The 13435-nt window shown below is 40.3% G+C and overlaps 1 protein-coding gene across 2 annotated transcripts in view; it reads left to right on the forward strand.

Moving 5' to 3' along the window:
- The window catches only part of ghra (growth hormone receptor a), a 72953-nt gene that overhangs the window by 33517 nt on the left and 26001 nt on the right, over positions 1-13435 (forward strand). For both annotated transcript variants that reach the window (XM_029716421.1, XM_029716422.1), the window contains 2 exons: positions 12105-12237; positions 12533-12705. In XM_029716421.1, coding sequence (XP_029572281.1) covers positions 12105-12237; positions 12533-12705 — 306 coding nt within the window. The remainder of the gene's footprint in view (positions 1-12104; positions 12238-12532; positions 12706-13435) is intronic.

A 13435-nucleotide genomic window follows, 5' to 3' on the forward strand; every position in this document is an offset into this window, starting at 1 on the left:
ATTACACTTATAATACACTGTATCACAATTCCAGTGTGTCAGAAGTTTACATACACTAAGTTGACTGTGCCTTTAAACAGCTTGGAAAATTCCAGAAAATTAGCTTGGTCGCAAATGGGTCTCCCAAATGGACAATGACCCCAAGCATACTTCCAAAGTTGTGGAAAAATTGCTTAAGGACAACAAAGCCCTGACCTCAATCCCATAACTTGTGGGCAGAACTGAAAAAGCGTGCAAGGAGGCCTACTTATGTGACTCAGTTACACCAGCTCTGTCAGGAGGAATGGGCCAACATTAACCCAACTTGTTGTAGGTAGCTTGTGGAAGGCTACCCAAAAGTTACAATTTAAAGGCAATGCTACCAAATACTAATTGAGTGTATGTAAGCTTCTGACCCACTGGGAATGTGATGAAAGAAATAAAAGCTGAAATGGATTATTCTCTCTACTATTATTCTGACATTTCATATTCTTAAAATAAAGTGGTGATCCTAACTGACCTAAAACAGATCATTTGTACTAGGATTAAATGTCAGGGATTGTGAAAAACTGAGTTTAAATGTATTTGTCTAACACGGAACCCAAACCGGCTGTGCGCATGCACCATCATGCATACATTTATTTTGTCCCGCTACACCAAACGCGATGTCACAAACATCGTCGTCTGACGATAAGGAGAAATCACTGTCAGACCAATACGCAGCGGGTTGCGTGTTCCACATCATTTTATTAAGTTTGATGCACACGGAAAAACAATAAACTAGAACGACAGGAGACAGTTTCACAGGCTATAACTATACGTAGCAGTGCGAAATAAAACAACCCACAAAAACCAGGTGACAAACACACTCCTAATATATGACTCCCAATCAGGAACAACGATAACCAGCTGTCCCTGATCGGGAGCCACACAGACCAACATAGAAACAGAAATACCAGAAAAACACATACAACACAGTACTTCTGCCACATCCTGACCAAAAATACTAAACTACTACTCCCTCTGCTAGTCAGGACGTGACACGCGATCACGACACGCAGGTTAAAATATCAAAAGAAACTCTGAACCAATTACATTCATTTGGGAACAGGTTGAAAATCATTAAACATTTATGGCAATTTAGCTAGTTAGCTTGCACTTGCTAGCTAATTTGTCCTATTTAGCTAGCTTGCTGTTGCTAGCTAATTTGTCCTGGGATATAAACATTGAGTTATTTTACCTGAAATGCACAAGGTCCTCCACTCCGACAATTAATCCACACATAAAACGGTCAACCTTCATCTTTGAACTTATATGGTGATTGGCATCTAAACTTTCATAGTATTACTACACGACTGACAACACAGTTCGTCTTTCAATCACCCACGTGGGTATAACCAATGAGGAGATGGCACGTGGGTACCTGCTTCTATAAACCAATGAGGAGATGGGAGAGGCAGGACTTGCAGCGCGATCTGCGTCAGAAATAGAAAGGAGTTCTATTTTAGCCCTTGGCATCGCAGACGCTTGTTGACGCGCGTGAGCAGTGTGGGTGCAATAATTGAATAACATAGATTTCTAAATTTCTTTTGCAACGCTCGCGCACACCACGCGAACGGTGTGGTCAGCCTATAAGGTGTATGTAAACTTCCGACTTCAACTGTATATATAGCATGTCTTACCGTGCCTTTCCATAAGTCCATGCAAGTTTCTTCAACTGTCTTCTGACTGTGATTAGAGCGATGTTGATGTGCCGTGAAGCCAGCAGATTACAGATGGCCTTTGCCGATCGCTCAGCTTCACTCATCAGTGAGTCGATGGCTTGAGTAGTCTCGCTGGAAATACGGGTGACAGCTGATGCATTGGTTTAGAGACAGGCGGCATTGGCATGTTTACTATGGCAGACCCATATGTAATTATTGGCGATATGAGTCTCACTAGTATTGAGTAATGTGCTGTTAAAAGTGGTGTAGGTCTTATTTATTTAAAGAGCATATTGAAGTTAGAATCAATAGGATTTGAAGCAATAGCCTACCCCTGTGGTCAACTATTATAGCAGCGTTTCACAATACTCTGAGACAAGCATGGGGACTGGTCTTGATAAATCAATTCAATTTTTATTTTCACTGAATCTCCGTTTGGGTATAGGTTAGACTACAATTAGGGTGTGGAAATGTTATGCTCTTAGTACTGTAGCCTACTCCCTACCGTCACGTTGTACAGCTCCATATTTTCTGTTCCATCCTAACGGAAACCCTGAGGGTTTTTCATTTTTCTTGGAATAGAAACACCATAATATTAATCAAATGAATCATGCAAAATTTCTTAAAATCAGTCCCATATACTAATGTTCTTCCAAAAAAGGTTTTAAATTCTCTAGTACAGCCACTATTGAAGGCTATCAAATGCTTCTCAAAGATGCCCTCTGGTGGTCAAACTAGCACTAACTAGCATTAATGGTAACAGTGGCTGACACTTAAATAACGTGCCATAGAATTCTGCGTCACCATGCAAGCTGTGCTGCAGTACGCTGCAACTTTTAAAGGACGAACCACTGTAGTACACTTTAGCTTGAAATGAAACCACTTCCTGTCAAAATTAGAAACGTGTAATATCTGAAAATGTAGCTAGCTATCTTAACCTACATGCATCATGGATGCATCTCCCTGTCAGGAATGCCATACCACGGTTGCCCTTAGTTTGAAGATGTAATCTGGAGACAGGTGTTTACTTCATCTCTTTAGCTATCATACCCTAATTCCACTGATTTCAAAACTTGATCCTCCAGAAAGTGGAGAGCAACACGTATGCAGCTCCACTACACAATACATTTTTGAAAAAGCTGCTTTCGACAGGATTACCAACACAGACTGACGAGCTCAAATAGACAGACGGCTTCAATATGGCAGACCAATCCGAACTCCTCTCTCTGCATGTCCAGCCCACCTATTATCTCAGCCAATCATGGCTAGTGGTTGCTGTCTTTTTATGTGGCTTGACCAACAAGGCTCATAATTTAACAATTGTATTCGTTTTTACAGATGGCATACAAGTTTGTTATTAAGGCACATGAAAGTTCACATGTTCGAGAAGGCATTTCTGCCCCCAAAAACATTTTGATTAAAAAAACAACAAAAAATGTACGTTCAAACGGCTCTCCTATGAAGTTGTGACTTGCGACATACACCTAGTTTCCGGAATTGTGTCACATATTTGACTAAAACATTATAATTTCAAACCTTGCTTGCGTTTGTATTCGATCACGTGTCTCTTTATTATGGGTGGGAATATTTGGGAGCAGATTCACAAAATCACTTGGAGCTGATTTTCTGGTGGTTTTACTGTCTCTTATTTTCAACAATGAAAATTATAAATAAATAAAATGTTTACATTTTTTTTCTTCAAAAAACTTGGTTGGCCAAATTAAACCACCCGCGGCCCGCTAGTTCTATGTCATGGAAAGAGCATTCCTAATGTTTTGTACACTCAGTATGTATGGAGAATAATGTATTCTGTGTGTATTCCTTTATAACCGCGGACATGCGAGGTACTAATTTCAGAACCTTTATGGTGTTATACTTAATTGTGCTTATGTAGCTAGCTATTAGCTCTGTAAAACAATGCTAATTGCATTAGAGAAGTATTAGCTTGTGTTGTTTCCTTTGAAGCTGCCCTGGCCTTATCGTTGCCAATGTATTCATTTGGCCTGTTTAGCGTAACTCTGTTCTGTCCTGCCCTGCCCCCTTGTGGAGCTGTTCAGTTACTGTTTCTTACGGTTATATTATTCACAATTATGATTTTTAAAGCAGTGTTATGTGGCCATTGAGAACAGCAGTGTTGATCAGACAGAAAAATATCTTCTTATGCCACTTGGTGGTTTTCCGAGAGCATGCCACAAAGCTGTTCATCATGTCCGCCTTATCCACTGCCCCCATTTTGCAATTATAGTCATGCACTCAGTCTGGTTTGGTCTTTCACTCTCCCATCAGGTGATCCACCTTCCCTGTGGCTATCTCTTCTCCTGTAGCTCCAAGGCATAGCGATTTGTTCTCCTCCACTATATCTCTGTCAGAAACAACTTGACGCACTCTGCCTCAGAGGGAGATGGCAAGTGTCTTTGCATTCTTAGCTGGGACTCATCAAAGCCAACAGCAGGTCCAGGATGGGTGAAATGGCTGGCAGCGTTCCAGCTACCGCAGACCTGCCGTACTTCACCCACTGTTGGTCTGCCTCCATCACCACCACCATCTTCAGAGGGACCTGGGACTTTGTCGGTGGGCAAGGGGTCCTCAGATTCAGCGTTCTTGAAGGCCACAAGGTTGGAGAGCAGCTGCTCACTGTCACTGTCAGAATCTGATTCCTCTACTGTCATACTCAGAATCATTGTCAGAATTGACAAAAATCTCCTGAATTTCCACATTTGTGAGTTTGTCTCCTTTTGAAAGATATTTATAATGCTACAGCTTACCCCACGAGCTACATAAACAACAACACAATGGCTCCAAGTGAGTGTCAGGGGTGACGTGATTGGCTGCCGGTGTGGTGATAATGATGATTTGTTTCCCAGATGGCTTGTTTACATAGCAGGTTAGGATAATTAACATGGCAGGTTAGGACAATTAACGCAGCAGGTTAGGTGAATTAATGTAGGACGTTAACCTCATTATCTTAAGTTTAGGAAAAGGGTTAGGCTTAGCTAAAATGCTACAGTTGTCAACAACTGTTGCCCTTGACGCGACCACGAGACAGAACTGTTGTAGGCCTAGCTACTCCATCTAGCCACAACGGTAAAAATGTAAACAAACCGTTTGTGGCGACAAATCATCAGTATCATAACACCGACATGGGCCACTTGTATCAATAAATCAGTATCAGGAAATGGTTTGTGGGGTAATAATTTCTTTATTTACATGTTTTCAAGTACTGGTGACATCATGCATTCCAATTTATGCATAGATTGTAATGGACACATAAGATGTGTGTAAAATACTTTTTTGAGGGTTGTACTGATTATGATCAGCTATTGCTAAGATATTTGCCAGCTATGTGTGGAGCCATGTTTGTTGATGTCATTCATTGCATTCTGGGTGTCTGTCAGACCAAAGATGTAATAGCAAAACAAGGTGAAGGGATGGTTCTCCTCTTTAAACTTCCAGAAGTGAATGATGGGAAGTGAATCATGGTAGACGAAACACCCCCTTCGCCTTCAAAATGCATACTCAGACCCAACTCAGCTTGTCACCTCTTCTTATCTTTGGTTGATGCAGAAAAACCAACATGGCGGTGCGCACAAACTACCCACCGTGGGATTACTTTAGACTTTTAGAAAGTGTTTTACTCAATTATTTTGATATGTGATGAACTGTAAATAGTAATTCATATTAGCTAATTCATATTATGGTTTCTATCAGCTGAGACTTTACCTAATATGACTGCTTGTGTTAGCTCAATCTTTCCTCAGTCAGCGCTAGGACTAATGTACTGTAGCCTACATTTTCCAATTTGGATGGGAATTGTGTTATGTTGTTGATACTTCTGTGCATGACTGAAAATTGCATCCAAAAATAAACTGCTCACATTGAGGACATAACATTGTACAGACTTTTTTTACTACATGATTCCATATGTGTTATTTATTAGTTTTGATATCTTCACTATTATTCTACAATGTAGAAAATAGTAAAAATAAAGAAGAACCCTTGAATGAGTATGTGTGTCCAAACTTTTGACTGATACTGTATGTGATGTAGTATGCAATTTTCAGGGACCTTTTGGCTCATGACTGCAACTTTCAGAACTACTGGCTAAAAAGTATACAAAAGTACCAGAGAATCGGTACTAGGCTGTTTAAAAAAATTCATAAATAACGTTTTTATCGGTTTAAACAAAACGATAGGTCGTACAATGATCCACAATATATCAAAGGGTTGGTCTAGGTCCCCAGTTCTCTTGTAACGCAAACATTTTAATTTCAATAAATATGCACGCATTTGACTGATTTCAACACCGCTTATACCAAACGAAGCTCCAGGTCGTCCTGAATCAATTGCTGTATTGTTTGGCCCCCTCTGTCAGAGACAGACAACACCACAGTGAACGATGACGTGAACATGAATATTGAAAAAAAAACATTTTTTACAATTACTCATAACTTCATAATAAATTTGAACGACATGTCAAAGTGTTGATCTAGGTCTTGTGGTATTATACGGCTCTACAATTGATGGTTAGCGGTGTTATACCCAGGATTGTGTAGGCGGATTTATGCCTTCTCATGGTCACTTTTCATTGTCTCATTAGATGTCAACCTCAGAAAGTCTGACTTCCACGTTAGTAAGGACGTAATGGAAGATATCTTTCTCATCTTTATTGAAAGGGTGAAAAGCCTTATTCATTCACATGAATACTTGATATATACGTTTTTATTTGATACTCAAGATTTGTATCGGAAAAAATATTTTGCTGATGTATGTGAGCCTGTACAGTACAAATTAAGTAAGAACAAATTTATATCACATTTACGTAAGTATTCAGACCCTGTACTTAGTACTTTATTGAAGCACATGTGGCAGTGATTACAGCCTCGAGTCTTCTTGAGTATAACACTACAAGCTTGGCACACCTGTGTTTGGGGAGTTTGTCCCATTCTTCTTAGCAGATCCTCTCAAGCTCTGTCAGGTTGGATGGGGAACATCGCTGCACAGCTATTTTCAGGTCTCTCCAGAGATGTTAGATCGGGTTCAAGTCAGAGCTCTTGCTGGGCCACTCAAGGACATTCAGAGACACACTATACCCCATAATGACAAAGCAAAAACAGGTTTTTAGACATTTTTGCAAATGTATTAAAAATAAAAACAGAAACCTTATTTACGTAAGTATTCAGACCCTTTGCTATGAGACTCGAAATTGAGCTCATGTGCATCCTGTTTTCATTGATCAACCTTGAGATGTTTCTACAACTTCGTTGGAGTCCACCTGTGGTGAATTCAATTGATTGGGCATGATTTGGAAAGGCACACCACCATATCTCACTTGTCTCAAGGTCTAAAAATCCTTCTTTAAGCTGTTTCCTCCCCTTCATCTTCACTAATTGAAGTGGATTTAACAAGTGACATCAATAAGGGATCATAGCTTTCACCTGGATTCACCTGGTCAGTCCGTGTCATGGCAAGAGCAGGTGTTCTTCAGGCTTTGTATACTCAGTGTACATTTTTTTTGACAATTTTTTTATATTTCACATGTATCCTAAAAACTGTATCTAAAAAATATATTTTTATTCGTTTTTTTCCCATATGGGTGTAATGTGATTTGTGGATTCAAATAAAGTATTTCAAATGTGTGTGTATGCGTGCGTGATGACACAGCAGGATGTAACTCAATTTGCACGGAAATCACATTATATCGCACTGATTTAGACACTAAAGTGGGAAGAGCAACAAGGTTTGTGAATGGACGTGTTTAAATGGACAGAATGTCCAATACAGCAGAGGGATATTACAGTGGGCTTATTAGAATGGATATAGGGCACTTACTAGCTAAACATTTAAGGCAAAAGAACAGACTGAATGTCCTTTGAAAAACAACAGCAGAAAATGTAAACACTAACATGGGGTTCTGATGAACCTGTGAATTGAATGACAGTAGAAGGTTTTTCATTATTGTAAACATCCTTTGTATGCAAATAGAAATGCTTGCAGACACACACACACACACATGCACACTGTGCCTAATTGGCTTATCTGCAAGAAAGCAACAGGATGCAGAATGAAAATTGTAGCTGTGTTCTTTGCCCAGTTAACAAACGGTAGCTGAGACGGATCAAAAGGTCATTGCTTTATAGTGAGCTAGATAATGTTCTAATCTCTTGCTGCTTCTCCTTGGTAATGGCCTTTTATAGCATTAGGAGGATGTGCCTGCAATGCCACATCATGGTGGATGTAAATCTTACCATGCCTGATTTGGGAACTAGTGAAAATGAAACCACTAGCTAATTATCTGGGAGTAATGTCAATGTGATGATTATGACTTTGACATTTGATGACACACGAGTTGCTAAAGATTCTGAAAGTTGAAAGAATGTTTTGTTATTGATATGCTCGCTCGCTTGCTCGCTCACACACACACACACACACACACACACACACACACACACACACACACACACACAAGCCCCCGCCTGTCTCCATCTCTCTGAAGAAATCACTCTGTGTGTTGTTAGCCCAGTGTTGGCTAACTCTCTCACATTACCAAATGAGCTGGAAAGGTGGTGATTCTCAGCATTAGCCCCATATCCCCCAGGCTCTTCAGGGCAATTAGCTAACCGTTTTGCAATATACCCGCTGATATATCCCTAACGCGCCTTTGCTCTTTTCACACCGCTTTGGTGCTCACAGAAAGGGTTTTATTTTGACTGTAGAGGGTTTGTTTTAAGCCTAATGACTGTCGTCTTGTCAGTGAATCGGGCTCTGTTTCCTAGCTACACTGTGTGGACTGGTACGGGGAGGAAGACCGGCATGTTAACACTGTTTTTCAGCCTGATAGAGAGAGAGAGGAGTGGGGGGCACAAATGCACGCAGTCTGTAGCATACACAGGCATGCACAACATGTTTGCGTTTCCATTGCTTTAGGAGCATGCTGGTTATATAAGAGTCATGCCGTTCTCCTGCTGAAAGAAGACAAAAAAGGGGCGTTCTCATCAGAAAAAAATAATGTTCTCCATCCAGCCCTTCACGTTCTTCTCCGTTTGTCATACCCAGATGCCCTTCTCTGACAGATGACCTTCTGTCAATGATCAGTTATGAAAAGCCTCTCCTCTGACATACATCCCCAAACAGGCTTAATAAAAAGGGCCCTGAGTCACAAAAGGCCACTGACAAAGGCCACCGGACATTTTTAGATTTTCCCTTTTAAAATCGATCAGTTAGGCCTCTGTCAAAAACTCACAGACCAAAGGTTTGAAAAGTCCTCTCAGCAGATGAGCAGGAGACTGTTTATCAGGTGTTGTTCATAACCTTTCACCTCCGACAGACTTTTGGCTTGGAGGCCGGGCAGATGTGTCCAGTTGGTGATAGAATAGTAGAGAACTCCCAGTTAACCTTGACCTCCTCCACATTAAGGTAATTTGGCCGACACTTTGATCCAAAACCACTTACAATGACGTCAAAGATATTTACAACTTCAGTACTAATTCATCACACTTAGCCTAGTACTAGGGCTGGGAATTGCCAGGGACCTCACGATACAATATTATCACGATACGATATGTATTGCGATTCAGTACTGTGATTTTATTGCGATTCCATGGTCCAAACATATTGCTCACCATATGTCTGCTGCAAAGGGACAAGAGAGAGAAAATTGGTTTCGATCAGTCATGGAAGTAAATGTGGTGAAAACTGTCTCCCTATTTAAAAAGAAGATGGAGAACAAGCTATGAAGGAAATATACTGGAGTATTGGTGCAGCCATCTGGCGCAAAAATAATATTGCGATATTGTCAAAACTATACAATATATTGTCAAAAATAATATCCTGATATGTAACTGTATCGATCCTCCCAATCACTACCTAGTACACAAGCTCGGTACAGTGGAGTACACCTCCTTTTGATGGGAAATTATTGTATGGCTCAGAGATGTCTTTCGTCTTCTGTTCTATTTTTTTATTAAGTATGCTAAATACTTTTAACTAATCTATAGACAAAGTGGTGATTTTACAAAGTGCTACCTGTAAAAAAAAAAAAATGTTGAGAGTTATCAATTATACAGTGTTCTTTAATGCACTATTTCCATTCATGCTTAGCTTAATTCTTTAGCTTTGCAGTGATTTCCAAGGCAGGGCAGGGGAAGGCTAATCATTATTCTGTTGAGTTTTTGCTATGTGTTGTCTTTAAATGCACTTCTCCCATCGATCTTTTTTTAGTTGGCAGGGGTCTAGGCAGGAGTTCACCATTTTTTTTTACACTTTAACTCCTAGTATCTTTAAGCACCATTCAAAATAATCAGGCCTTTTCTATGTTTTCAAAGTAAAGCAGTAAGTATATCTAGGCAGGGGTTGGCCATTCTCCTTGCTGTATGTTTTGGCATCACAGCATTCAAGGTCTGCAGCAACTCTTTGATTGGGGCAGCTGGAATTCGAGGGGTGGGAGTTAGGGAGGGTTGAATTAACAGAGGGCAGGGAGAGACACACCGTCCTTGTTGTGAGGGAGAGAGTGGGAGAGAGAGGATTGCACTGAAATATGAGATATAGGCTTATATTCACGTAGACCTATGTTTAACAACCAAATAAACTGAGGAATATGTTCCATGTTGGTGATGATAGTGGTTAAGATGATGATATTACCAAGTATCAAAGGCAAAGCAGCTCCACTAACTAAAATTGTGTGTGTGTGTGTGTGTGTGTGTGTGTGTGTATGTGTGTGAGCAGAAATCAATGGCACCTTCAGACACTTATTTATGGTTACGCCAAACCCAGAACCTCACAAATGGATGACAAACTGACTCGGAGGGAAGATGGGTCGGTGGGTCTGTGGAGCGGGTAGAGGAAGAGAAAATGGGTCTAATGAGGGGAGAAGGATGGAAGAGAAGTGGCAGTGGAACCACATAGTAAGAAACTATTTAGGTTACGCTCAGGTGCCCTACCAAGCTTTGAAGATTTTCTTAAACCTTTACGATTGTGGGAATTGGCTTATACGGATAGGGCTCAATTGAAACGTTTCCTACTGAAGAAATATGAAAAAGCATATGCATAACCATGGTAGCAACTGAAAGGGAACAGTTTGGAGATAATGGGAAAAGGATTAGACTTAAGTTGAGAACACAACAGTTCACCTGACACAAGACTGAGTCGAAACGTTACACTATTGATTTTATGTGCATTTTCCATTTACTGTACTTTTCACCGTATTTGATGATAACGAAATCAGAAAATACTCTGGATACTTTCAGTAACATGTTAAGAAAATGTGGGGTAGGTGTAACATAAGACCAAAAAATGACAAGGGTTATATTGAGAGGACTAACTGGTGTCTCCAAGTGGACACACTCCTCTCCAAAGTGTGCACAGTTCCTAAGCCACTTCAATGCCCTTTTATGCCTCAAAGAAGAGTCTTTAACTCTAAGGTACTTTTTTTGAGCTCTCCTAGCTGTGCCGTTGAGGAACTAGAGCAAGCACACTTGTAGTTGTTTTGCTTGGAACACAATCCCTCATCCCCCCCCCCCCCATCACACAATTACTGTTGTAATTTACGCAATTCAAAAACAGTCCATTTATAAATCTCAGTGTGGGTCAGGTAGGCATGCTTGTTAGGCTTTCACGAGGCAATTCAGAGAAATGGATCTTCATTTGGTTGCGCATAGTCATGAGTGCATTCAGGTGCGTGTGCTGCAGTGGATTTTCTTCACAATAAATAAACAATCTCATTGTGTTCAGAACAAACCAGGGTATGACGCCATGTCATCCTGTAACTCTATATGAATTGAGTTTTATGATTTGGAAATGTAAAGTGCACGTTTGGACTCACGGGTGTTGGTGCTTGCTTGTATGACATCTAAGCGGTGTTTGTTATAATCTTCAACAGCTCATCTTTCAAAATACATTGAATGATCTTAATTTACAGAATTTACATCACTCCAAAATATAGGAGGGTTGGGGGGCAACTTCTTGTCGCGTGTGGTGCTCAAGCTCAGAACGGCTGTCAGTCATAACCCGTACAGCCCAGAGCCAGAGCTCTGACATCATGTATAGCATGTCACTGTACAGCCACTACATTCCAATGTAGGTGCTTATTCGTGCCCAAATCAGCCATTTTTAACCCATATACTGTTCGGGTATGAGTGTAAAGGGCTATACTGCTAGTGTTTTTTACAGTAGCAATGCTCTGCCTGACTGAAATGCACAGAGCACAGCTAGCCAGGGTTTGGACATAGTTTAACCCTATATCAAAGTTTGTTCCACTTCCACACCTCAGAAACCAGAGGCAAATGTATCCTAATGAACGATTTGATCCACACAACAGATTAATGATTCTTCACGTACGGTATCTTTTCTTGTACAGTAGTCTGTGTCATTTTCTTAAAGTTTGCTTCCCTGTGATAATTAAAGTGTATCTCTTTCTCTCTCTCTCAGATCCCTTCGTCCGTGCTCCTCATTTCACTGGGTGTAAATCCAGGGAGCAGGTGACGTTTAGCTGTTGGTGGAGCGCCGGAAGCTTCCAGAATCTCACGGAACCCGGAGCACTGCAAATGTTCTACTGGAAGAAGTGAGCACAGAGAGAGAGCAGTGTGAGAGCAGTGTGAGAGCAGTGTGAGAGCAGTGTGAGTGAGTGAGTGACTGGGTGAGTGAGTGACTGGGTGAGTGACTGTGTATGTGTGGAAAGTAGTGAAAAAACGCCTAAAGAGTGTGTGTGCTTTATATACCCTGGAAGTATTGTAAAAAATTATTTAAGTTTTATATTATATTTTTATCAATATCTTTTTATCAATGACTCATGTGGACTCGAGAGTCCAAAGACCTCTAGAATGTGTTAGTCCTATCTCTCTCTCTCGCTCCCTCAGAAATGATTTGACGAAAGAATGGAGGGAGTGCCCTGACTACTCCTCCTCTGTGAAGAATGAATGTTTCTTCAATAAGAACAACGCAGTTATCTGGACGACCTACTGTGTGCGGCTCAGCTCTAAAAGCCAGAACATCACCTACGATGAATTGTGTTTCGAATTGCAGGACATCGGTGAGGGCACAAAAGACATGCTAATATGGACTATTATAGTTAACGACACTTAGTTGATAGCCCTAGACACTTCTTTATGCCAAGTTGTAGAACTTAAGGAACTGAATGGGTCTGATAAACACATTACAAATATAGAGGACTGCTGGACCGGCTCACCTACTTGGGTCAGCAAAGAAATCACCATTCATTTTCTGGAGGCCACTGATGTCTTTTTAAAAATCACAAATTTGACTGTTTGAAATACACATTTGTCATAAAGTCTTGAGGACGAAGTCTTGACGTCATCAGTGGCAGTTAACTTCGACGTGTTTTTGGTTAAATCTACCTGATTGGTTGAGGGGCCACCCAAACTAATTTAGTTTAGAGTTTAGGAAAATGTATTTAAGTGTCTCTCCCCAATGATACAATAAACTACAGTAGGTAGTTTAAATACATTGTGGACCACTCAAATTGAGTTTTGAGACACTAAAAACAATCATAGTCAAACATGGTACAAGTGTCATCTATAATGCATAACATAACCTATATACATGTATGCATGAACCAAAAACTAAGTACAGTAAATAAAAGGACAATTAGGCATATATAAAGGAACATCTCCATTGGAGAATATTTATATATTATTGTTACCTGATAAAATTACACATTTATTATTTTCAGCAAGACCGTTAAATGTATAGTTTTGTCTGGACAGCTGATGAATTAACAATCATCCCTAATGTCATTGTAT

This window comes from Salmo trutta, chromosome 27 (genome assembly GCF_901001165.1).
Source record: "Salmo trutta chromosome 27, fSalTru1.1, whole genome shotgun sequence".
Lineage (NCBI taxonomy): Eukaryota > Metazoa > Chordata > Actinopteri > Salmoniformes > Salmonidae > Salmo > Salmo trutta.